The sequence below is a fragment of the Gymnoscopelus microlampas genome (assembly GCF_963454915.1).
Source record: "Gymnoscopelus microlampas genome assembly, chromosome: 24".
Lineage (NCBI taxonomy): Eukaryota > Metazoa > Chordata > Actinopteri > Myctophiformes > Myctophidae > Gymnoscopelus > Gymnoscopelus microlampas.
Window position 1 is genome coordinate 21,918,654 of NC_139961.1, and position 27,293 is coordinate 21,945,946.

The 27,293-nt window shown below is 43.9% G+C and overlaps 2 protein-coding genes across 2 annotated transcripts in view; one reads left to right on the forward strand and one right to left on the reverse strand.

Moving 5' to 3' along the window:
* The window catches only part of shroom2b (shroom family member 2b), a gene marked incomplete at its 5' end in the record, with an annotated part of 47,207 nt that extends 20,216 nt beyond the window's left edge, over positions 1 to 26,991 (forward strand). Inside the window, 9 exons of the mRNA XM_084050923.1 lie at positions 8,177 to 8,299; positions 10,577 to 12,974; positions 13,434 to 13,516; positions 15,899 to 16,591; positions 20,036 to 20,385; positions 21,289 to 21,529; positions 22,901 to 23,054; positions 24,420 to 24,692; positions 25,638 to 26,991. Of these exons, the coding sequence (XP_083907049.1) occupies positions 8,177 to 8,299; positions 10,577 to 12,974; positions 13,434 to 13,516; positions 15,899 to 16,591; positions 20,036 to 20,385; positions 21,289 to 21,529; positions 22,901 to 23,054; positions 24,420 to 24,692; positions 25,638 to 25,910 (4,588 nt within the window). The remainder of the gene's footprint in view (positions 1 to 8,176; positions 8,300 to 10,576; positions 12,975 to 13,433; positions 13,517 to 15,898; positions 16,592 to 20,035; positions 20,386 to 21,288; positions 21,530 to 22,900; positions 23,055 to 24,419; positions 24,693 to 25,637) is intronic.
* Positions 1 to 27,293, reverse strand: part of LOC311040875 (putative claudin-24) — a 47,375-nt gene that overhangs the window by 4,706 nt on the left and 15,376 nt on the right. The gene's annotated exons all lie outside the window — the stretch shown is intronic.

A 27,293-nucleotide genomic window follows, 5' to 3' on the forward strand; every position in this document is an offset into this window, starting at 1 on the left:
AAAGTTATGAATATATATTTGTTAATGTATTATAGGTACTCGCATGCATTTCCTAATACAGAGAGTACTTTTAAGCCCACTCCACACCAATGATTCGCCATGCAACTCCTTGCAACATGCAGCTACTTGCAACTACTTGCAACCATTATCCCCAATAGCAGTTGCAAGGAGTTGCATTGGTGTGGTTGACCTTAAAACGGTTTTGTTGCAAGGAGTTGAGACTAGTTGCATTGGTGCGGTTTGGCCTTTAGGTTGGCTGTTTTTTTTTTCTTCCCTAAAATGCAATTGGCCACACGTCTGCTCTCACACTAGCCGTGTTTCTGGCTTCCCCCTCCGCTCGCCTCTTTGTTACATCTTGTATGGGTTTATAGGAGTAAAATTATTTAGTTCTGGTTCCTCAGTATTTTTTATGTTTTTATATGTGTTTCTGCAGGCTTTGTATAACGTGCACATCAGTGCATGCAGTGCAGGTGGTTACAGAGAGTTACAGTACTTCTCAGAAACAAGCGTTACAAGGTCCTATTAATTGTACTTATAAGTATTTATAAAAGCATGTACTTTTGAATACTTAAGTATATTTAAAAGCAATGACTGTTTTACTCTTACTTGAGTAACATTTTGACTGAGCTACTTTTACTTGTAGTGGAGTAAATTTGACCAGGAGTATCTGGACTCTTACTCAAGTACGAGGGTCGAGTACTTTGTCCACCTCTGATACTTCCATGTTCCATGTTTCCAAAAGTGTCTCTTGACAAAAAAGATGTATTTTCAACTGCACGCACGCACACACGCACGCACGCACGCACGCACGTACGCACTCACAGAGAGAGAGACAGCCAGTGACAGACACTAGATTACAGCAAGGACACAGGGCCTGGAGGACCATAACTCCACCCCCTAGTTGTCTCAAATCCCCCACAGCCCTCCCTATAATCCCCAAGGAAACCTCTTATTCACCAGGAACACACTCCAAACAACACAGGCACACCAGCGCATGGCATGCTAGAGGAGTTTGTGTGTGTGTTGTGTGTGTGTGGGAGGGAGGGAGCGTGTGTGTGTGGGTGGGTGTGACTGCGCTCGAAGTTCATATAAGAGCACAGTCTGACGTTGTCCTCAGTCATGGAAGTGCTAGATTCCACACAGCTCACATCTATGTCAGTGTGGTGAGAGGCATGCTGATAAGGACCGTCTCTCTCTCTCTCTCCCTGGAGGTGCTTTTGAAGCAGTGATTTTGAAGTATTCAGATTGTGGAGAGGTAGACCAAGAAGGGTCCCCTTTTTTCGCTTAACGCCAGACCCAGTTTTGGTCTGGTCTCCATCTGCGGTTCTTCTTTGAACAAGGAAAACGAGTTTAATTAAAGCCTCAGACCTTTTGGTAAGTCACCACGATTGTGGCTATTTCACATCATCACGTCATTTCACTGTGTTCCTGTTGGCTCAAACCACATTAACCGTGGCGTCCCTATTTTGGGACGCCACATTTTCAATTTAATTCATTTTATTTTCAAACAATTGCAAAAATAGCAGATCTACAAGCTCTCAGCATGTCACAATGCAACGCGCTGTGAGCTTGTAGATTGCCTATTGCCTATTTTCGCTATTCAGCATACGACAAAGTATAGGACTTGAGTAGTTATTTTACCACCCCGTCCAGTTCATTGGCAGGAGGCCGTTTTGTTTATGTTAGAGATTGACCGGCTCATGTTTTTAAGTCTCTCATCCACTGTCTTGTCACATCTTGTGGAGGGCTGGACATCACTGGACTGTATGTAGCTAAACCACTTGTTGTTTGTCACTGTTGACTGTTGCCCTCCCATCCAACTAGGTCAACTTTGCTGCAGACAGTGTCATGTTTAGTTTATTGCTTTTTTTGAGGGATTGAGACCTATATTTGGTGAAACCAGAGCTGTCATATCCTGGGAGGAACCATGGAATGTCTCTGTCTCTCCCTATCTTCTGTCTCTGTCTCTCTCTCTCTCTCTCTCTCTCTCTCTCTCTTATGAAATATCTGTGACAGACTAGCAGTATCCCTTGACAATAGGTCCTCACGCTGTTGTACAGACATTTGCATTTCCATTGTGGAGCCTCTGTTTGGAGGCCGAGCGGCTTTCTGTCCCCCCTTTGCCTCTGTTTTTTCTCCTTCTCCCTCTGTCTGTCTTCCTCTGCCGATGTCCACGCTTGTCTGTCAATCTCTCTGGCATGTATACCACATTTCAGGCACTTAACTTATCGCTGGGCGAAACCTTGTTCTGTAAAAAATGGAATAGATCCATTAAATATTATTATTTAGTCACAGGCTCTTGTTAATATCTTTCATTGGTTAAATGTTTATAAGACCCATAGACATACTTGCCCACTTTAAAGTAATGCTAGGTAACTTTATCAATAAAACTAAAGTTAAATTGTATATCTTTTGTGAGTGGCAAATGTTTCACAACACCCACTCCATGAATTTCACCCCCGAAAGCCTTTTATTTATATATTTTCTATTGAACGTGGTCGGGGTTGACTGTCCCGCGAAAATGACGTCATCTGGCCGGAAAATGGAAGCGGAAATGCACCGGTTTCCTGTTTGGCCAGGAACTACTGAACCGGTTTCCTGTTTGGCCAGGAACTACCGCGCTAATCACAAAAAGGAAACTCACGCTGATTTTAACAGATTGTATGATTTGAAGAACGAAAAAAAAAACAGAAAAAGAAAACACAGCTCACGGTAACTAAAGCTCCACTGGCTAAGAGAAACGATCCACAGATCGTATAAAACAATTAAAAGAACGCTTTTTGAAACGCTTCCGTCTTCCGGTGAAAACGAATGGAATTCTGGGTAACGCAGTTATAAACAAACGGCCTGCAGTGACGGTAATGACCAGCAGAGGCTACTAAAAATCGTTTTTTTTAAATCTGCACTGTACAACTTTAACTTTCAAAATGTTTCACAAATAGTAGACAGGTCTACAAGCTCACAACTTGTGAGCTTATAGATCAGCTGTTTTGCTACTTGTCTTGTACGACAGAGTAGGGCATTAATTTGAAAAAAAAAACATAAACAGTTGAAATATGGAGATAGGCTACAAGGTTTCTGTCCGAACAGCTTACACACTACAGCAAAACAAGCTTCAAGTTCCCCAGCATTGAAAGCTAAACCAATTGTAAAGGCGCGCAAAGGTCTGAGCCATACAATAGATGTAACAAATATTGAATGAACGTGTGTGCAACAGGGAAGCACTCGAGTAAAGACATAGGAGCCAGGAAGGAACAGGTAACAAATATCTCCATGTCATGTCTCCAGAACAATCATATCTGAGATGTACTCTGCAGAGATAACGAGAGAAAATGGTAACAAACTCAGGCTTATCCTTGCTGTAGATCATGTAAGATACAGCGGTACAATGTAAACAAATAAGGGCCAGGGAGAAGAGGTAGAACAAAAGAGGGAGAAGGAGATTGAATGTAGAGCCAGAAAGATATATCAGCCATTATTTTCCTCTTTTTTTTCCAGTATCGGCATTTATGCAGCCAATGTGTCCCAATTTTAACCACTGTCAAGCTTCCCTGTTTTGTCATTAAAGGTGACATTTAAAATAACTAATCGAAATGTCTCTACACAACGTGTCACATCGAGACACCTTCTGGGCTTGTAGATCAGCTATTTTTGAATATGGCTTAAGTGGTTAAAAGAAAAAAAAGTGATGTGTTTATTATTATTATCTTTTTCTTTCGTACATCTTTTCGGATAGTTCTTAAAATGTATCAGAAAAGTTTGTAATTTGTGACAAAATACAGTTTAAAACTATCTCCAAAATAGGGATCGGCATCGGACCCAAATCACTGGCATCGGCCGGGCTCTAATTTAAAGGAAAGGCACGCTTGCTTTTAGGGGTGCAACAGTTAAACGAAACGATTGAATACATTTTATGGGAACGTTTTCAAATGCATTTTTTGTTCTTTCAAAATTCTATAAAATGACCAAAGATAGCCGATCTACAAGCTTGCAATGCGTTGTGGGCTTGTAGATGCGATATTTTTGCACAGTATAAAAACATTTATTAGAAGTTTTTTTTTTTCATGTATAATTATCAAGGAAAATGCACTTCTCGATTATTCGATTAATAAAAAAACGAATGGATAGAATAACCGCCAAGAGAATAATCAGTAGTTGCAGCCATACTTGCTTTATGCTGCTGACTCAGACAGAGTGGCAGGTTCCCCTCTCCCACATGCAGGGAGCACGGTGCAGGAATCTCTGGGAGATGGCCAACAGAGATGTCCCACTTCTGCAGAGGGTATGCCAAGGGAAAATACCTCCTTGCATTCCACCGGCTAAAGAATGCACCGTCTCCATCGGGAGCTGGCAGGGTTAAGGTTTCATTAAGACTGCAGTCTGAACTTCAGCCTAGAAGTTGTACTACAGCACCAGCTTCTGTGGAAGATTTTGCCTTTTTTTCTTTTTTTACGTTTTAACAGGCACTGTGGTTCGGGCCGTTGAATAGTTTATTTGTCATGATGATGACTTTGTGAACTAGGTTGTTCTTTTTATGGCATGGCACTGTATGGGCAGAGTAATGTAGAAGAGGTTGTGTGTGTGTGTGTGTGTGTGTGTGTGTGTGTGTGTGTGTGTGTGTGTGTGTGTGTGTGTGTGTGTGTGTGTGTGTGTGTGTGTGTGTGTGTGTGTGTGTGTGTGTGTGTGTGTGTGTGTGTGTGTGTGTGTGTGTGTGTGTGTTGACTGTCAGTATGTTTTAAACTTTTTAAACGTAAACTTGATTTGGAGATGACTTAGGCCATAGTACTGACATCATAGATGAGTGAAGGAAAAAACGTCCACACATTATCTGAATATTTTGTACTTTGCAATCAGGTACACAACATTTCGGCCAGACAACCTGGCCTTCACCGGGTCATGAACTAGTGACCTTTTCCAAGCAGACGGACGATTGGAATTAAAGCAAGAGACAACCAGTTTCATTTTTCGAATGAACCCTTGGCTCAGAGGCTAAGCTCCATCTGTATGCAGCATGTGGTAAAAGAGCAAAATGCTGTCTTGGAACATATGGCTGTCCACTGGGCGAGTGTGTGTTTATGTTTGTTTATGTTTATGTTTATTAAAGGATCCCCATTAGAGTCACATGAATGATCCTCTAGTCTTCCTGGGGTCGTGTGTGTGTGTGTGTGTGTGTGTGTGTGTGTGTGTGTGTGTGTGTGTGTGTGTGTGTGTGTGTGTGTGTGTGTGTGTGTGTGTGTGTGTGTGTGTGTGTGTGTGTGTGTGTGTGTGTGTGTGTGTGTGTGTGTGTGTGTGTGTGTGTGTGTGTGTGTGTGTGTGTGTGTGTGTGTGTGTTCATGAACAGCCATGCGTCAAATACACAACAAATGCAAGAGGAAATGCCTGGGTCCTTGTGAAAGGCACTCAAACTTTGTCCTGCTCACAAAATGTGGGCCTCTCCGGCTGCTGTTGTCGGCTAAACGCCTAAAATATAATGTACTGTAGCATAATGGAGTGCTGGTTTGTTGGATTCCAATGCTGGGACGCGGTGGTGGGGGGCATGTGGTTCCTGAGACCGCGAGTCCTAACCGCGAGTACACTCTCTGTCACCAGAAACCACATACCCAGGGTTCCATTTGTAAATTGTGATATTATCAAACATATCGGACAGTCTACACTTCCCCAAAGGAAATATGTGTATTTAATTCAGTCTGACCAGAAGCAGACAAAATCTACTTTTATCCCCACCGGCAATAAAATGTAATGACCAGAGGGGGGAGGGGGGATATCATCAGCAGAGAAATTGGTTTTCCCCCCATCTGTCTTTATCAGAGGAGGTCATATATGTTGTAGCAGATGTTGTTAGATCGTTGTTTCCTGTCAACAGAAATTACTGAAGGCAGATTTTACCCTGGTCTTGTGAGGCTTATTTCTGGGATTTCTTAGAGATTACAGCCTAAGGTCTTGCGTCGCTTTGTTGACTGGATCCATTCTAATCGTCGTTTCAGGAAGAAGCAAGATTAGGGGGAAGGTTTGAACTTAATCCAAAACTCTATGAGTCAGCACAATGATTCACATTGTCTACTTTGCTGTATACATTTAAACGATAGCTGTGGCATTTTAGCCATGTCTTGGTCTTCTGACAGTAACCAACACAAGTTGCCTTTCGTATTTAATTTGTCACTCTCTGACTCCACAAAGTTCTCCGGTTACCGTATAGCTTGACTCCAATGCATCTTCCTCTCCTTCGTTCGTTTACCCAGGAAGGTGAAGATGGTGGACATTGTTTCACCCAGAACAATGCCATCAGAAAGTGACATGCGTGCGGCCAGGGGCTTCCTAAGCAAGATTTTACGAAGTTCCATGAGGTACAGCGGAAGGTGAATCTCTACACAGTAAAATCCTGAGTGTTAATTTAACCCTGAGAGTGTACAAATGTAACCAAATGGACCTGTTAAGGGTCCATTTGGTTACATTTGTACAATCTCAGAGTTACAAATGCATAAATCAGCAATGAGGATTTTGCTATGTAGCACTGATACCTGCCTGTCATGTCATGCCAAGTTCCACTGAGATATCTGACATTTAAATATCACACTACTTTGCTGCACTGCTACAGACTCCATAGAATGCTAAGAACCTTCAATGGTTTCATCAATTCATTTGGACAATTCATGCGCTGAAAGCATGCACATATCAGCAAAAACTACTTTTAGAAAAATAAATTGTAGCGCTGCAACGTAATGTAACATAAAATTTTACTCATGGACTTTGGCGTCCATCAGGGAAATAGTTAGCCTAGACCCACCCATTAACTAGCATCGTATTTGGTGAACGCATTGTTTTCGGATGGTTGATTTCATCCATTGTGTTCTGTGTTCCCAATCGTGTCACCCTCTGCATATTGTGTACTGTGTGTATGTGATTGTGGGGTTCATTAAACTGAATGTCATACTGTACATACCTACAGTATAATAAGTGGTGCTAGTTGTGCTCCCTAGTCACCAATACATTGTGTGTGTAAACATGAACTCTATGTGAGATGTTAGGTGTGCTTCTATTTGTGTTTGTATGTTTACAAGTTGAATGTCCCTCACATGAACCTTTAAGGCTCTAGTTGAGGTGGAGGTAGTCTTGCGTAGCCAGACGATCAGAGATCATCTGATCTGATTGCACCGATACGTCTGGATTCAATGTAGTGGCTAGACCGGTGCAGAAAACCTTTGCCTGCTGCTTTGAAAACATATCATCTTATCACCATCCTTGTTTCGTTTTTGCATCGGTTCTGCAATGCATTTATATATTTAAAAAAAGTTTCTATCCAGTTTTATTCCCTACATTGAATTAAGAATGTCTGATCGTCTGGCTGCGAGAAACTATGGTTAAGGTGTCTTTAACCTATCACAAAGTCACCTTCCATCAACTCCAACCCCCACCACACCCCTGTGTCCTGTTGTTGTGGTTTAGTCATCATTTTGAGTTCATTGGCATCGTCCCTGATGACATTTTGATCATTCTTATTGTTCTTCTGTTTTCAAACTGAGTCGGGTATTAATTCTTTTGTTTCCAACATGCACCCCAGGAAGAACCGGTTCAAAGGGTATGTTTGTATGTCATGTGAATACAATGTTTTCAGCTGGTTTCATTCTGCAACCTGACTTCTCATTGTTGCAACATATTAATTATTAACACAATCTTTATTTAAAGTAATTCTTTTGTCCATGCCCCTGTCAACACATTTTGTGACCTATTTTGGGGTCTCTGGACCCCGTGGTTGAGAAGTCTGTCTTGTGTGTCTTAATCTTATTTTTTTGTCAATTTGAAATACTGTACATGAAATACAGTACATTTTCCCTCCATATGGGACTGTATAGTAGTTTACAAAGTGTCGTTCGGAGACCGCCAGGGGTCCTTGAGAGGGCTTCAGACGGTCCCCAGCCAAATGAAGAGTAGTTGAATGTAACTTCATTTCATATGAATTATTATAACACAAAAGACTTAGAAATATGTTTGAATAATCTCCATTTGTCGTGTACGATAATGATATTTAGACAATGCAACTAAAACATATAATCAAATCATTGTGTCCTGTATGTTTTCAAATGAGGGTCTGTTAGGTGGATATGAGGTCCGTGACATGAGAGAAAGTTTGTAAAGCCTGCTGGTGTAAACCTGTTGCTTCATCTCTTTTCTCCTACAGAAGGAATGAGCCTGCATCACGACCTCATTCTTGGCACTCCTCTAAGCTAACAGAGGAGGGGTCAGAGGTCACCGGGAGTGAACCCACCGCTGCTCCAGTCTGGCAACACAAACATGAAGCAAGGTGGGACAGTTAGTTTATAGTTTGCATAACATAGCAGAATATTATACTTGTATTTATTGTTTATTTGTATGCTGTACTTGCAGTGCTGTACAGCACAGAAACCATGTATCTCCATGTTTCATCTCTTTGTGTTTTTATTTCCATTATTTAATGCCATATTTAATACTTTTTCACTATTTTTGAACAATTTTGAAAATCTTTGAAGACTTTTGTCTATAATCACATGCACAAAATATAGGTTGAAAGTGGTTAAGTCTGTCTGTGGGTTTTCTAAATATTTAACCAATGAAACGGTTTTGAACATCCAAGGTTTCCGGCTCCACCAGACAGCGATAAGCTATCTAACTATATAAATGGCGACCGACTTCCGCACCCTCGGTGTCGACACCCCACAGCTCTGTTATCGAATAAACAACGCACCGCCAGACCACATGTCGCCAACTGACTCGCCACGGCGGCCGCGCTGAATTTACGCCTCGCGTAGGGGACATCTCACTGCTCACTACACCTTTTCCACCGCGCAACATAATTAATTCTACTCACCAAATGTCGGACAAAACGGAAGGGGAGGCAGCTTCGTACCGTTTACCGTGCGCACGACCTCATCACCACAACAGCAGCCAGCCGCTGCGGGGGGTTTTTCCTTTTTTTCCAAACTTTTTTTTTGGTCACCATTTTCTCCAGGCACCATTTCTGGTGTAACGTGCGGCAGCATGCGCCGCTGGGCTGCCAGGTTTGCACAGCCAGCGCCAGCAACAAGCAACCACCTTCATGAAAAAAAAAAAAACACCGAAATGGTCCGCCATGTTCCAGGGGGGTCCCCGCGCGTCCCAACACTCCACAGGGGGTCCGTCGACCAGCAGGGGGTCCGCGGGGGTCCCCCTCAAACATCAAAAATATATTTTTTTTCAATTTTTTTTTTTTTTTTTTTTAACTTTTCCACAGTTTTACTCCGGCGATTTGGGTCCCCCAATATACACGCGGCCACGCTGGGCCCCGTGCGCGGCTGGGGTTGAGGGGGGCGTAGCCCCCCGAAACTCTAGTACAGTATATTTGTATTCATAGGTTAAAATCTAGTTTATGAGCTGGGTTGCACGTCATTCCTTTCTTTTCAGCCTGTTTGCTGTCATTCTTCAAAGGTTTATGCATTGAGGCAGAATGTCCTTAAATATAACCTTGAAAATAAAATGAAGCCAGGTATAACTTCTAGCCATAATTCACAGGGACTGAGTTTTATGCAATATTAGACTGTCTATCTGTCTGTTTTTACAAAGCTTTCAACGCTACTGCAATACAAAACCATTTATTTACCAGTTATGTATTTGTATCCTGATTGGTTGAGAGAGCACACAACATATAATGTTTTAACATTTTAACATGGATCTAAAATACATTGATTAAAAGTCATGGTATGTACTGTACATCTTAACTTACTGTTTTGAAACCTATATCTGGTCACATCTTATTACAAATTCCATGCTTGTTTTGATTTCCGTTAATGGGGTTGAGGGAATCACTTAAAGTGAAGTTTTTTTGTGAATTCGTAAAGTGAATGTTTTTCACACTTTTAGAGCATACCGGTGTTCATAATGAGGACAAATCTATCATGGCAAACAAATTGTGTATAGAGGATATGCGTGTGACATCATCATCAAACCCGGAAGTTATGCAGGAATGCCTACTGAGTGTCAAAAAAATACTTTCTGGCCATGACAGCCCATGCATCCAAACAGAAAAGTCATATCTGATTGCATTAAACAACATTAAACAATGTTAAACTAATTTTGCATGTTTCTTTGCCACTCGATTTGCCACTCGATGTGCCATTCACTTTAAGCATGCGCATATCCTCTATTTTTACATCATTCCCTAAAGTCCCTAAAATGTGATGTTTAATTACTTCCTGTAAACGCAAACGTACTGCGTGATGACATAGATAGACCTTTATGAATTTAAATGAATCTTGATTTCATAAACCTGTTTGATTCCCATCAAAAAACATTGAAGGTGAGAAATAAGCGGTATAGTGACATAAACATGCTTCACACTGCCCCTCTCTTTCTCCCTCGGGCTGTGTAAGATGCAGGTCATTGCAGGCTACAAACATAGCATTCTCTGGCTAATGTCTTCCCATAGCCTAAGGGGATGGGACCTTCTGATTGGTTCAGAAACATACAGGCTGCCATATCAGACTGAAACTTAAAAATAAAATGACCGAAAATGCCACTTCACCCGGACTTTATTGAAAAATGTCTCATCTGCTCTTCTTTTTCAAAGGTCTTTATCCACGGAGCTCTCTGACCAGGGAGAGCAGAGTAGCCTGCCACTGATGTCCAGTCAGTTCAACTCGGTGAACAACATGGAGCGACTAGAACGGCCCTCTCACCCCTTCCCCCCACGCTGCCTGTCCCCTACCAAACACATCAGCAGCACTGAACCCCTCCCTGCTGGAGGAACGGCTAAAAGAGACTCTGGCTTCAGCTGCTTGGCTGCGGCCTCCAGCCCACCGGGTCCTGACCCGTGCTTGCCTGGTGGGAAGGGAACCAGTACGGAGAACATTTTCTTTAAGGGCCCGCCGAGCGAGGGTCCCAGGCAGGGCGAGCGCTCCAGATACCTGCAACATCCACTGGGTAACGGAGGCTGGGAGGGTTCCCGGGCGTCCGAACAGGAACACGGCGGTTCTCGGGCGTCCGGCGCGGCGAGATCGAATAACGGCCCTGTGTGGCAGGTACCTGACAGGAAGAAGACACAGTCACCTCCTCCTCCGCCTCCTCCCTTGAGGAGTGACAGCTTCGCCGCCACCAAGGTCTTCCCTTACTCGGACGGTCCTGGGGGTCATTCGAAGAGCCAGGGCAGAGGAGGGGACCGGCCGACTGAAGCCAGCGTCCACAAACACCACCGCAACGGCCCCAACCACCACGAGAAAGGCCTGGAGGTCCGTCGGAGCATCAATGCTCCTCACGCCAACAAAGATTTCCTCCACCCTAGCATGGCAGCAGATCACAACCACAACCAGGTCCCCCCGAACAAACTCTTCTCTCTGTCCAGCAACGATGTGAGACAGACCCAGGCAACCTTCGCCTACCCTCCCAGCCACCAGAGGCAGTACAGCGACGAAAGCCCTTTCTTCCAGACCAGGATCGCCTCTGCGTCAAAACAGCAGAGCGTGGGCAGCTACTATCGTAGCCTCCAGGATCTCCCCACCAACATCTCCACCCGCAAACAGGTGAGGCACTCCAACTCTGCAGCAAACCAAAACACGGAGAACATAGGCTACAACAGATACTTGTTTGTCCCAAGCAAACAATCAGGGCAGCTGGCGGAGCCACAGGCTAGACAGGGAAAGGCCGAGAGCTGGAGGGGGGACACAGAAACGTCCCACTGGGATAACGGCAACGACCGAAGCTCCTGTTCTGTGAAGAACAGCATCAAGACAAAGTACTCTCTGCCTCAGTCCCAAATAGCTTATGGTGATATTAAGGACCGCACTGCCACTACGGGGAACGGTCGAGTGTACGACCACCCATCCTCTGATCTTCCCGCTTCCGTTAAAGGCGGGAGCTCAGAGGACGGGCAGAAGAGAGTTGAAGAACATTCGAATGACGTCAAAAGACACTCCCCAAATCTGCCCAGTAATGGTCAAAAGGTCAGTCCGCCGAGGCTCCTGGACCTGTGGCTACCACAGGATGACCATCGAATATCACCCCAGAAAACACCGCTGCTCCACTCTCTGACCCAGGAGAGTCGGAGTCAGGGGGAGAGGCAAGCGGCTGCTAACAGTGCAGCCAACATGCGACAAAGCCCGCTGTGCACCCAGCTTCTACTCAGGGTGGACCCACCTGACACCACCGCCGGCTGTGGCAGTGGAAAAGCACTCCGCAGGAGCGACCGCTACGCCACCGCCCTGCGCAACGAGATCCAGGAGAAACGCGCGCAGCTGCAAAAGAGTCGAAGCGCCGCCACCCTGACCTGCAAGGAGGAGGACGAAGAGGAGGTGGAAGGATGGAGGTCAACAGAGACCTCCACCTCCTCTGAAGGTTCCTTCTCAAACTCCTACAAAGACCACCTGAAGGAGGCTCAGGCCAGGGTCCTCCAGGCCACCTCCTTCCAGAGACGAGATCTGGAGCCTGCTGGAGCTGAGACGGCCTCTTCTGCAGGGAAGTCCTCATCCGGCGGAAATGGGCAGATCTCCCGCATCGGAGGCCGCAAGCGCTTCCCTCTGGCCAAGAGAATTCACTCCTTCTCTGAGCCAGATAAGATCGACAAGCTTGGGATGGCAGAGGGTGAGTCTAAAGGAGGTTCCTTTGGGGAGAGGAGGAAGTTGTTTGAGGCCAAGCCAGCGTTTGCCAGACCAGCGCTCAAATTGGGCCAGTCAGGCTCCAGCGCGGACCTCGGCGAGGCAGGCAAGACCAAAACAAGAACTGTGCTCCACGAAGAATCCCAGAAAGGGCAACCCTCGGATTCTGACAAGCAGGCATCTCTGGAGCAGCAGAGGCTGGGGACGTTTGCAGAGTACCAGGCTTCATGGAACATGCAAAGGAAGCCGTCAGACGCCAAGAAGACTAAAGGGAGGTATCACTCTGCAGAAAATATCTTGGACACAGATGTTGAGGAGAAAGCTGTCTGCGTCCATGAGAGATCCAGGTCCTCTCCCTCTGCCGATTTCCATTCACAGGTACCGTAATATCCAGATTATGTGGAGTGTTATGCTAATAATGATAATCAATCAATCAATCAATCAATCAATCAATGATTGATTGATTGATTGATTGATTGATTGATTGATTGATCGATCATAGACATGGTGTGGTTGATTAAGCCGTAATCAACCACACCATTTCTATGATTGATTAATCATTAAGGAAAGGGATAACATTAATTCACACCATTGTACAGAAGATTAAATGCAATATCACGGCTTGCAGAGAAGTGTCAGGTGCCTATTTGATGAGTTTCAATCTAAAATGGAATGAAATGTCTACTTTCACTAACATTGTCCTTTCTTTTTTAAACTCACAACTGACTGTTATACATATATTACAGATTCAGTTGTAATTCGATGACAATGTTTGTAAAATGAATGTACAGTATAGCATTTAAAAATGAAACGTATCATTGTTTCTTTGTGTTCCAGAGTATTCCTGTGCCGTGGAGAGAGCCTGTTGAAGAGCCCCAAACAGAGTCCACACCTGACCAGCACAACAGTGACACCACCAGGTGAGGTGGAGAGTCTACTTAAGTTTATCTGTAAAACCATGATAAGAGATTGCAGTTTAGGTTTGATAATGTTACATCCACATTCTGTCTCTCTCTCCTACCTTTCCTTTCCGTCTGTCTCAATAAGAAGAAAAAAAAAATACATAGCAAGAAATGAGCAGCCATTTTTTGAAAAAATAAAATAAATACATCTAAATATTATAGATGGAAGAACTCCAAGGCAGAAAAACTAAAAGAAGGCTTCGTCTGGCAGGATAAGGTTTAACCGTTTTATCCAATTTGTCGTATTACAATTACAAATAGTGAAAATAGCCAATCTACAAGTTCACAGCATGTAGATACGCTTTTTTTAAAAACACAAGGATCAGTTAAGTGCCTAAAAAGATTGATTAAAAACCTTCATTTAACTAGGAAACACATTGAGGAAAGATGCTTATATCCGACGGTGCCAAGCTAGCGGTAGCAGTTGGTTTGCGCAGTGTGAAACACCAGTCTCAGTGTCGCGAGTCATCTTTCCTAGTCTGGAACGGTGACCAGCTTTATCTGGCACCTTGCATCTCATTCTGCTGTGTTCCCAGGTTGCAGATGATGTTTATCTCTGTGACTTGTTATCCACGCTGACTTCGGTGACATGCTCTCATATTTTACATAACTGTACGTGTGTTAGGGCGGGGAGTGTATCGCTGTCTCCTTGGCCTTGTATTAACAAAGACGACTTCCCGGTTGCTCTGTGCCTATGTGACCCTTCTCATGACAGAGATGTGAATTTGATCCTTGACCGTTACTGCTCGCTTTGTTGAAACTCTTGTGTTGGTGGGAAATGAACACCAGCCGCAGCTAAGAGCAGGTAAATTGCAGGCATGTTGGCTGGTAGGTTCGTCTACTGTTCTACCAGCCACTCATTCAGCCGAGGGGCCACAATTTTGAAGCCCTGGGGGCTTGTTAAATGTCCCCCTCAAATTCGGACTGTTTTACCCCCTAATTTTCTCACTAAACCGCATCGTATGGGGTTGTGGTTTGAAATAGTTTGTTACGCCTCAGTTGATAGAGGCAAGTATTGTTTCAAGAGGAGCTTAACATTTTGAACTTTGCACTGTATTTAATACATGTATTTGTCAAAATCAATCAATGGACAGAATCCTCTGGAATGCACGTCTAGAACTATAGGCCGGCACTGGAAAACAAAAAAGACTGCTGCAATAATGGAGGATGGCTTTAAATGGTGAAATGTGGGATGATTTACACACACAGCAGTGGGTCCGTGATAAAAAAACAAAAGGTCACTTGGTTTCCTCAGGCATCAGTCTGTCATAAAAAAAGACTTTACCCTCCAGTCCTGCTTTTGTGATGATCAGTGTTAGAGGTGTAACTCGACGCCCCCTCACTGGCTGTCACACACACGGCTTAGGTTCCTCTTCATGGTAACACACACTCACATTGGCAGCGCTGACCATGGCAGCCCCTTAACGGAGCTCCTGCCCATTCCCCATCAACAGATAGGACAGTGGATGAAAATGATAATGGTGGTGCCACTGTGTCCAGCCAGATGCTATTCAGCGTTGATACAGGACTTGAGGCCAAGCCTCAATGTTCTTGCCTTGTCTTAAGTTACAATCCAAGATGCCTCTTGCGTTGCCACACACTCACACCAGTGTTGATTTCGTCGACTAAAACTATGAGGAAAAATGTCTGTCGACTACCTTTTTTCACTGACGAAAAAAAACTAAGCTATGATGACTAAAACTATGACTAAATATACTGACAATTTCGTCAACAAATAAAAACTGTCATCTGTCACAGACAGCTTGTAGATCAACAAATAGTTGATCTACAAGCTCACAACACGTGTAGATCGGCTATTTTCGGCATGCAGCTCAGTGAAAATCAATTTGACGGCCCGCCAAAAATAAGTTTTAGTCGACTAAATCAACTGTAGATTTAGTCGACTAAAATCTTATGATATTTAGCCAACTAAAACTAGACTAAAAGTAAAACATTTCAGATGACTAAAATATAACTAAAACTAAACAGAATTTTATTCAAAAGACTATTACTAAAACTAAATAAAAAATTGCTGTCAAAATCAACACTGACACACACACACACACACACACACACACACACACACACACACACACACACACACACACACACACACACACACACACACACACACACACACACACACACACACACACACACAGTACACACCTTGCTTTCTTTTGTAAGTAAACAATGTATACAGTATATTGTAGTACAGTTTGTGTATTTGTTTGCCATTAAGGTTTCCCTTATGTGAACAATATGCCATGCAGATGAAGTTTGACTTTTGACTGACTACAATGTGATTGACTGACTAAAATGTGTTGCTATCTTCCTCAGGGGAGACACAGAGGTCAGGATCCAACCCCCGCCGGGCCGGCTCGACCTCAGCCCACAGCCTGCTCCCGGGTCAGACGGCTCCCTCCCGGTCCATCCAGACCACAGTCTCCTGCAGGACACCGCCAGCCCTTCCCACAGTGGCAGCCTCCCGGTGAGCCCTCCTCCTCGCCACAGCCCCGGCCCCGGCTCCCAGCACGCCGCGGCCGCCACCGCCCATCAGCCTTCCCAGACCAAGAGTCTGCTGCCTGTGCCCAGGCCGCACCACTCAGGCCCGGAAACCACCACATCGTCATCCCAGGAATTCCTCGCCGTCGGCCAGCCGGAGCCGGCAGCAGAGGCGACGCTCCATCGTTCGTCCAGCCCCGTGCCTCGGCCGTGCTCTCCACTCGCCCAGGGATTCGACTCCTCCTCCGCCGCCTCCTCATCCTCCCCTCGTTCCGGACCGGACCCGCCGCGTAAAGGAGCAGGAGAAGACGGAGTGGAGAGGCGGCAGACGCCGGTCATCACCATGGAGCCGCCGACCCCGCCCTGCGCCGCCTCCTCCTCCTTCTCCTTCCTCTCCTTCATGACGGCGGAGTCTCTGTTTGTTCCCTCCGCCGCAGACAGGGCGCGCTCTCCCTCGCCGCAGTTCGCGCCCCAGAGGCTGACCGACAGACCTCCCCCGGTGTCCACCCAGGATGACACTCCTGTCAGGTAAGGGCCGTCACCATCATGACATTTTACTTGACGATTAATAGGCTCTATGCACAGCAGCCATATTGGAAAGAAACTGGGCCTCTTCTTACTTCCTTCACAGGTGTTACCAATGATACTAATGAAGGCTCTGTTCCATTCTGTTCAGGGTGCTGATATCGTGCAATGTGCATGATGGCTCACTAGAAACACTCCATTTTGGTTCCCAAATGGCCCCTTGTGGGTGTGTAACTCTGAGAGTGTACAAATGGAACCAAATGGACCCGTAATTTGTTCCATTTGTACAGTCTCAGAGTTATGGGGGTCCTTGAAAATAAGACAACCACTGTGCTACGCTAAATGGAACAGAGCCTTAATTAGTATTATTGGTAACACCTGGGAAGGAAGTAAGGAAGGGGCCCAATTCCTTCCCAATATGGCTGCTGTGCATAAAGCCTATTGTTGTACTGGTAATTGCGAACAATGTAATTGTTTGCCTTTTAGGCGTTGTAAACTAAAATTGCACAGGGCAGATATGACAAATAACTTCAATATACAAAGAAATGACTGACAATGAACGGGAACCAATAATCCAACTAATTCATGTTCTATGGACAAAATAGGCCATATTCAATAATTGTATACTTTCAAATAGCCAATCTATAAGCTCACAGCACGTCACATCATGATGCACTGTGAGCTTGCAGATCTGCTCTTTCCACTATTTTTGGACGGATTCATTTAATGGCACCGAACGGAAACGATTCTGCAATAATAATTTGCGATTATCTCAAATCATTGTGATCAGGTGACCATGTGTGACAGGCCTACTGTCAGGTAAGCAGCTTATAGCAGAGAGCATGTTAGGTCCTTAAAGTAAAGCTGCTGCTCTGTGTTTACCTTCTGTACTGTACTGTACTGTACTGTACTGTACTGTACTGTACTGTACTGTACTGTACTGTACTGTACTGTACTGTACTGTATGCCTCCATTTTATGACCAGGAACCTGCTGAAAGAACATACTATACACAGCTTTTTGACAGTGGTGGAAGAAGTACTCAGAGCAATACCTAGCAATACCACAATATACAAATACTCTGTTACAAGTAAAAGGCCTATGTTCAAAATGTTACTTAAAGTAAAGGTACAAAAGTATTGGCAAAACATACTTAAAGTACCAAAAGTAAAAGCACTAAAATAGGGCTGAAGTGGTTAATGTATGTTTTATAATATCATAATGTATATCTGCAAAGTAACTAGTAGACTAGATGATGAACCAGAAATGGTAACCATGTTCCTTCTGTGATTTTGAATAATTGTGTAATTTCTTTTAAGCACTTGAGCTTTTATACTTCGTCGTACGATGGTGTCGTGCTGTGAAAAGAACCGATCTACAAGCTCACAATGCGTCACATTGTTGTTGTTTTTCCTTATATATGAATGTATATATATTTCTTTACATGCAAAAAATAGATGCCAGGTTCAAAGTTGTTAACACAGTAAAACTAAACTAAAACTTGAAACTGAAATCCTGTCGGGGTAGATTTTGAAGCTAATTATTTCGTACATGTGGGGAAAAATCTGAGTTTGATTACGTTCCTAGTTGATTGGAATTAAGTTTAAATTGATTTCATCTGCGCAGCTCAGAGTCACAGAGTTCTTCTGGACTTCTGTTCTGCTGTGGAGTTGAAGGCTGTCATTTTGTCAGAGCTGTATGGGCCACTCCGACCGTCGGTTTCCATTGCAGTCTTATAGTCTGTCCTCTAATTAAAAGTGATTGACTGAATACACGCTCACTGAAGCATTCTAGACCTTGGTTCTGATGTCATAATTAGGGGGGGGAACTGCCTTCTACTGCTTCTCCTTTGCTCTTTGTTTTGTCCCCCCGGCACTAGTGTTGATTTTGACACATTTTGATTTAGTTTTAGTCATCTGAAATGCTTTAGTTTTTGTCTAGTTTTAGTCGACTAAATATCATAAGATTATAGTAGATACAATCTACAAATGATTTTGTCGACTAAAATGTATTTTGGCTGGCCTTGATGGTGTCGCAATGGTTGATTTTACACTTGGTTGCATACTGAAAATAGTCGATCTACAAGCTCAAAACGCATCGCAGCGCGACTCATTGTGAGCTTGTAGATCTGCTATTTTTAGAGCGCAACACCCGAGCGCAACCATACATAAAATTACTTGTCTTTTAGTTCTACTGGATCTCTTCTCCACTAGTCCCCCCATAACATTTTAGTCTAGTTTTTATTTGTTTACGAAATTGTCAATATATTTAGTCTTACACTAGTTTTGGTCATCGTAGCTTATTTAGTTTTCGCCAGTGAGAAAAGGTACTCGACGAACATTTTTTGTCATAGTTTTAGTCGACGAAATCAACACTGCCTGGCACTTCTCTGTCATTCCCACGGATTCTGGGAGGATTTCTTACTTATGTTATCAGGACATTGTGGCTTTTGTCTCTTGGACTGATAAACCTTTGATGTCCGTCAGATTTGTGGGGGGGGTGGGGGTGGGGGAATGCTTTGATGTTTATAGGAACTGAACACTACACTCTGTTTCCAAGGGCCGGATTTAAACAAGCTGCAATATAGAACTGCAGTATCTCAGATATGATCGCGATTGCCATCACTCACTCTGAAATAATTATGCTCCTCCGCACCTCCATACTGTAACTGCACTATGGATGTGCAGGAGAGTGCTATATATCAGGATGTCAGATCTTTAGGTGGTTTATTAAGTTTGGTATACGAGTCTGGCTCCCGCCTCGCATGACTGAAGCTGAACAGTCATTGCAAATGGCAAATATGTAGTCACTTTCAGAGGCTTTGAAAAGATTTCACACTACAGACATCTCCTCTGGAAGTCTAGGTCTGTTATTGAGAAATAACAGATGCCTTCATTTAATCACAATTGCGTTTTCAAAAGCTGTGTAATAAGTGATTTTCATTATTTGTCTAATAATTTGTTTTATTGAGAGTTATACATACGGTATGTATCAAATCCTAAGCATTTGTTAGTGTAGTGGTTTTCAAAGTAGGGTCCGGGGACCCCCAGGGGTCCTTGAGGCGGTCTGCAGGGGGTACCCAGCCAAATCAACGCCTCTTACTTCTCCACGGGTGCCGTATTAATAGCAGCCACTGCTTCTAATAGTTAGGATGGGTAAATGCAGAGGACATTCTATGGATGTGCAACATTCAAACAAACAGTTGGTGTCTATTTTAATAATGTTTCAAATTAAACACTATTGATGTATTCATCATGTGCAATTATGACATTTAGGCAATTTAATCAAATCTAACTGAAAACATCTTTTCCTACCAGTGTCTGTAGGAGACAATCATTGAAACGGGCGCTCCATGGCCTAATAAAAGGGAAATTTGGGTGTTCATGACATTTAAAAAAAGATTGAAAACCCCTGTGTTACGCTAACAATAAGCTTTGACCCTTCCCAGGTCAGAGAATGACCCCAGTGACGTGATGGAGGTCGGCAGTCCCGTGAGGAAAGTCCCCGTGAAGATTGTCCACTCCGAGAGCAGCTCGGAGCGAGCAGGCCGCGCCTACCTGCCCCACAATCCCGAGGGTCCCGATACTACTACCTCTGAGGGGCGCCGGCCGTCCCAGATCGCCAGCCTGGGCTCCGCAGAGAATGCCACACCCTCCCCGTTCAGTGCCTACACACGCCCTGACCCCCAGGGGCCTCAGTGGCACAGACCGTCGCAAGACCTGGGCCAGTCAGCCTTGTCGGACGACTCGGGGGCCGAGGGGACCACCAGTAATGCCTGTACCACTATCACCACCACCGGTAGTGTGTTCTTTTGTTTGTTTGGATATTTTGTGTGTATGGTAGTTAAGTTTTAACAGATACTTCAGAATGTGTTTCCTTGTCATACAGAGTCTGTGAATGAAGCCTTTTAATAAGGTGACCTGAAAGTATGAGAAAATTAGCTGGGTGATGTCAGCTAATACACAACACTTTGTGTATTAGGTTCCAAAGAACCTCATTTCCAAAGAACCTCATTCCACACCTTTGAGTTGATCAGATTTGACTGTATCATCATCGGCAGATTTTTGAGCTATCCACAACCCACCAGTGACTTAGAAATTGTGCACATTATAGTAAAAATAATGTAATAATGATTAAAAAGTGATTTACATAAACTGAAGATAAAATAAAACTAACAACAATGTATGAAATATAATTTGTAGTGAGAAATAAAAAGTCGAAGGGATTCAAACAATGAAATAAATAAAAAGGTAAATGAAGGAAAAGGCCTTGATAAATAAGTTTGAAAAAGAGATTTAAAGGAACAGTGATTTATCAAGACTGAAGTGGAGTTCCAGAGTGGAGCAGCACTGGCAGTAAAGTCACATGTCAGCTATATAAACGTAGATCTATACCATAAACAACTTATAGATTGATAGTAGCTGTAATGGTTATAAATGATGTTTATTTTTAAATCTAAAACGTAATCCGGGGCCAGTCCATGAAGTGCCTTGAAAGTAATCAGAAAAATCTTAATATCAATCCTAAAACAGACCAGGCAACCAGTGTAGGGAGGATAAAATAGGATTATGTTCACCTGATTTAGTGACCATTAGCAAGGCCCCATAAGCTATAGAGATAAGGTTGGAAAAACAGTGAGGCATTCCTTTTAATATCCTATATCCAAACAAAATGTTGACATGACCCCATCCACCTCCACAGGGGCCCAGCAGCTGTCGGAGGAAGACGCCAAGCGAGAGGCGCTGGCCAGGGACATAATGGACAGAGACAAGTCCCTGGTGGACATCCTGGACCAGAGCAGTATGAAGACCACCATGGACCTGATGGAGGGGCTCTTCCCCCAGGGAGATAACCTACTGGAGGAGGCCCAGTATCGCAGGAAAGCCTCCATTGGGCCCAGACACCGAGACGCCTCTACTTCTCCCAGGAATACTGATGATAGGTAGGCTGAAAATTTGTAATTTAAACTTCATATCTGCGGTCGATTTATCAAGATAGAGCCTACTTACCTGTTACACATATACGTTGTTGTACCTTTCAAGCTGGGAACACCTCTGAGTCAACTCCCTATTCTAACTTTTTGTGTTTTTTCGTAAATGAATGCCCTACTTGATCGTACTACAGCGTCACACAAAAGCATCAAAAGTAGCAGAAGTAAAAAGCGACGCGTTTTGAGCTTGTAGATCTGCTACTTTAGCTATTTTAGAATTTTAATCCTGAAAAGTCACAGTTTTTCAGAAAACCTTAGGTAGGATTTAGAAGGCGTTTTTACAGTCGGCCTCAGGTCTAAACGGGTTAAAAATGTGTGCCACTGAGAAGTGAGGTCCTGCTGTGTTGAACTGAAACACAGCTCATTAGACAGCGAGCTGCAGTGGGACTTCAAGGACAACTCTGTTTCACATCAGAAAGAAACGTTCTCTGCTCTTCTGAACTTGAGCGAATGTTCCCAAATAACTTGATGAGTATAGTACATTCTTTCCATGAACACGTCTTCTTGGTATTGAGAAACGGCTGCTGTGTCAGTGAAATCACAATCTGGGAAGTTAACCCGTTCGGTAAAAAGAAAAGGTCTTGAGAGATTAGGGAAATCATGACTGAAGCTGCAAACGTAACAAATATGAGCTTAAATGGAATAAAATCAGAATTAGGGTTGGGTTGCTGTGAATGGAGTGGGGGGAGACAATATTACCATCCATATCTGAAATTGACGAATGTGTGTGTAAATAATTAAGGGATAATGTTCATTATTGGAAAAGAATCCCTGAGAGTGTGACGCAGGGCCGATGCAAAAGGGTTGATTTTCCAATTATGACTGCCTCACTGTACATTATCCCACATACAGTATTACACAGCTACTTACCAACTAAATCAATAATTTGACAATAATCAATAACTGTAAAAAAATATATATTTTGTGAGCTTGCAGAACAGTGGTCTTTTACTGAGAAATAACAGACCACTGAGTGCCTTGATTGAATCACCATTGAGTATTCAAAAGCTGTGTAATAAGTCGGTTTAATCTAAATCCTGGTAGTTTTCAATGTTGATTTCTGTGGCAGAGCAGCCTGTCCATTCCTCACATAGCCTGCCCTCTGGTGGACCAATGTAGTATAACATCATCTATCCAAGGGAAAGTTATAAGGAAGTCACTTTACTTAGTTACAGTACCTTCTACATATAATAATAATAATAAATACAACTTTACAAGGCGCCTTTCATACAAGATGCAGCTCAAAATGCTTTACAGAATAAAAAAGAAACTCTCTCTCTCTCTGTCTCTCTCCTTCTGTCTCCGGTTCTGTCCGTCCATCAGGAGAGAGGAGGTGTCCCTGGTTCCCAGCTCCTCCTACTACAACACGTCTGCTCCCAAAGCCGAGCTCCTCATCATGATGAAGGACATGCAGGATCGGCAGGAGGACGAGGGAGAGTCTGAGGACGAGCTGGACATCGACTTGTCCAACAAGAAGGTACTACATGACTAAACATTTGGGCAAGGCCTCAGTCTGATCAGAGCCCCATTGACTTCCAATAAAAATAAAGTGTAAAATACATGTGGGGTAAAATGGCCCAGCAGTTTTCGAGATTAGCTCCAGACAAACACACAGACACACAGACCCAACCCTCTTTTAGACGGCTAGCCTCCTGAAGAGCCATGCCGTAAAAACCTGGTCGCTTGGTTATTTTTGTCTTTATCTTATACCGTATTTTCCGCACTATAAGGCGCACCGTCAGTGCGCCTTATAGAGCGGATGCGCCTTATAATCCGATGCGCCTTATATATGTATCAATATTGGTTCCCTTGGTTTCCGCACTATAGGGCGCACCGCCAGTGTGCCTTATAGTGCGGATGCGCCTTATAATCCGATGCGCCTTATATATGTATCAATATTGGTTCCCTTGGTTTCCGCACTATAGGGCGCACCGCCAGTGCGCCTTATAGTGCGGATGCGCCTTATAATGCGGTGCGCCCTATATATGAAAATAATACATTTATTGAAGGTGCGCCTTATACTCAGATGCGCCTTATGCGGAAAATACGGTACCCGTGTGTGTTGTGATTACTGACCTGCATGCTAATGCAAGAGAAAACTATTCCAAATTCTTAATAGTTCACCAATGTCATTAGAATCTCCCGCAAGTCATCAACTTCTGTACACTTTAATACAGCAGATGAAATCCGACTCTGTCATTAAATTCTCTCCTCATCCTGGTAATCTCATTTCTTTAACCACATTAAAGCAGCACTATGTAACTTTCCTCTTCTACCCCGGATTTGAACCCGGTTTCCTGCGCAAGTGCAGACATTTTTACCATTGAGCTAATAGAGCCTGCCTTCTTGCTTGGGGGATAAATCCAATCTTGACCATTAGCAAAACATTTGTGTCAGATCCTGTGTCAATGTGAGACATGACCTTTGACAAAAATGTCTCAATAGAAGAGCAGGGAGACTAAATACAACCACCCCAATTGTATAAGTTATATTGTATTACAATACCCTACCTGCCTACCATACAGGTTGGACAAAATTTCATTTTATTCATTAAAACAAATTACATAGTGAGGCTTTAAGCCTGACTTCCCTATTGTGGGCAAGTGAACATTCTAACAAAGGTAAACATTTAAACATTTTTTTTCTATTAGAGCTTAAGTGGTTAATTTCTCACTTTCACTGGGATACAGCACCATGAAGAACCAAACTCAAATTACTCTACATCTCTCTCTCTCTCTCTCTCTCTCTCTCTCTCTCTCTCTCTCTCTCTCTCTCTCTCTCTCTCTCTCTCTCTCTCTCTCTCTCTCTCTCTCTCTCTCTCTCTCTCCCCCCTTCCTCCCAGATGGAGTTGATCGACAGCCTGTCGGTCAAGCTGGAGGTGCTGCGCGAGGCCCGCCGCAGCCTCCAGGAGGAGGTGGAGTCCAACGAGGCGCTGGGCCACGGCGTGGAGGCCACGGTGCAGCGCCTCTGTCGGCCCAACCAGCTGGAGCGCTTCCGCATGTTCGTAGGAGACCTGGACAAGGTGGTCAGTCTGCTGCTGTCCCTGTCCGGACGGCTGGCCAGGGTGGAGAACGCCCTCAACAGCTTGGAGGAGGACGGACAGGCCGACGAGAAGGTAGGGAGGACATACGCGCACGCGCGCATGTGCAGAGGTGGAAAAAGTACTCAAATGTTTTACTTAAGTAAAAGTATCAATACTGCAATGGGAGAAGTATCCTGTTGCAAGTAAAAGTCCGGAATTCAAAGTTTACTCGAGTAAAAGTACAAAAGTATTGGTATCAAAATGTACTTTAAGTACCAAAAGTAAAAGTACTGAAATGTTTGAAAATAGCAGCTCTACAAGCTCACAACTCGTCGCTTGTCGATCAGCTATTTTCAAATAGCCGAGGTATAGAATAGGGCTAAAGTGGTTAATGTATGTTTTATAATATTATAATTTATATCTGCAAATTAACTAGTAAGTAAAGTTTTTAAATAATTTTAGTGGAGTAAAAGTACATATATTTGCCTCTGAGATGTAGTGAAGTAGAAGTAAAAGTACTGAAAACTGGAAATACTCCAGTAAAGTAAAAGTACCTCAAAATTGTACTTGAGTAAATGTACCTAGTTACTTTACACCACTGAAGACGGGTAAATTATTTTACATGATACAATACTCTAGTAGTTTTTCTACTAGTTAGGAAACGTTAACCACTTAAACCCTAGCGTCCCTATAGTCTGGGGTAAACATTCACAATGCTTTGTGAGCTTGTAGATTGACTATGGTCGTTTTGGTATAGAGGGCAAAGAGGGGAGGGGGACAACTATAGACCCCTGGGGGACTCCAGTCAATGAAGTATATATAGGGTTTAAGTTGTTAAACTACAATTGCACCTGTATTCTCTTATACCCTTTTCTTTTTTTCCCTTTTATTTTAAATGCCTTTCTGTGCCGTTCTTCCCTCTTTCTAACATCCCTCCCTCCGCTCCCTTTCTTCCTCCCTCCTCTCTCCCTCCCCATTACCGCTCAACCTCCCCTCCCCCCCCCTCTCTCTCTCTCTCTCCCCCCCTCCCCCCATCAGCGGACCCTGACCGAGAAGCGCCAGCTGCTGATCCAGCAGCACGAGGACGCCCGGGAGCTCAAGGAGAACCTGGACAGGCGCGAGCGGGCAGTCTCGTCGGTCATGGAGGACCACCTGGACGCCGAGAGCCTGGTGGACTACCGCCACTTCGTCAAGATGAAGTCGGCCCTCATCATCGAGCAGCGCAAGCTGGAGGACCGCATCAAACTGGGGGAGGAGCAGCTCACCTGCCTGGTGGACAGCCTGCCACTGGAGCAGAGGGTGCTGTTCTGACACGGGGTGGACGTTCTTCGCCGTGGAAGTGGGCGCGGTTCTGATCGGGGGAATATTTCTTCGCTGTAAGAGTGGGGCCACTCTTCTGATCGAGGGGAACGTTTTTTCTTTTGCCGTGGAAGTGGCCGATGTTCTGACTCCAACCAGGTAAACACTTTTCACTGTAGAAGTGGGTGCTGTTCTGGTCATGGGGTGCATTTTTCCACTGTGGAAGTAGCCACTTTTCTGTCTAAACGGGGAAACGGTTTTCACTGTGGAAGTGGGCACGCTTCAGATCGGGGGAACATTTTTCACCGTATAAGTCGGTGCTGTTCTGTCTAACCAGGGGAACACTCCTCACTGTACAAGTGGGCTCTCTTCTGATCGGGGGAACATTTCTCACCGCTGTTGTGACATGGGGAACATTTTGGGGAAACACACACGCAAATGGTGACTATAGAACCCGTTCAGAGAGGCAGAGTACAGTACTGAATTGCTGGCTAGAATGCTTCAAACTGTCAAAATGTGCATTTTTCTAACTCATGCTCTTGGTTTAACTAGATTGAGTTAGATCATGTTGAAGGTAAAAAATTCATGGGCACAGTTCAACAAGACGGACCGTTATGGACGTTGAACCTATGACTTTCTAACAAGCGATTGTGGGAATTGAATCTGTGACATTTCGATTACAATAGCTCTCTGCAGCTGTATATGCAGCTTCCCCATTAGACATGAGGTTAGTGAGCTCTGGCGCCCTCCGGTGGCTGAGTGTGTACTTTATAATCCTTTGTGTTTTAAGATAATGTTCTAGTAATTTATTGTAGCCTGTTAAATATTTACATTATGTACGCAAAGGGGGCTGTGTTTTCCCTTTAATTTATTTTTTTCCCGATGTGATTAACAGCTTGTTTCCAAAATGCTACTTCAAACTATCGTAAGAAAAAAAACACATTTGATTCAGTTCATCGTTAGGCATCTATTAAATACAATGTCCATGAAAGCATTATCAGGTTGTTGTTTGTGTTTGTTTGTTTTTTCAGCCAAGGACATACTGTCCAATTCCTTAAACATTAACCATCATCATTTAAAAATCATGTTTTAATTCGGTGCTATGTGTCCTTTTCTAAGAGTAGGTGTCATCATTTGGAATGAAACTGTAAATATTCCTGTCGAGATATTCCAATATCAGTGTGGTTCTCAACCAGTGGGACTCGTGACCCGAACCCGGGAGCGGAGATGTTTGTGCACCTTTCCAGGTCAAGTATTAAGAACATCTTGGATGAGGATTTGTTGAGTTAAGAGGTGGAGAAGGTGAAGTTTGGGTCTTGATCAAAACCAGTTGTCAAACCACTGTTCTAGGTTATAGGCTACTTTATCTCTGTCGGGTAGAAACCCTGCATCTCC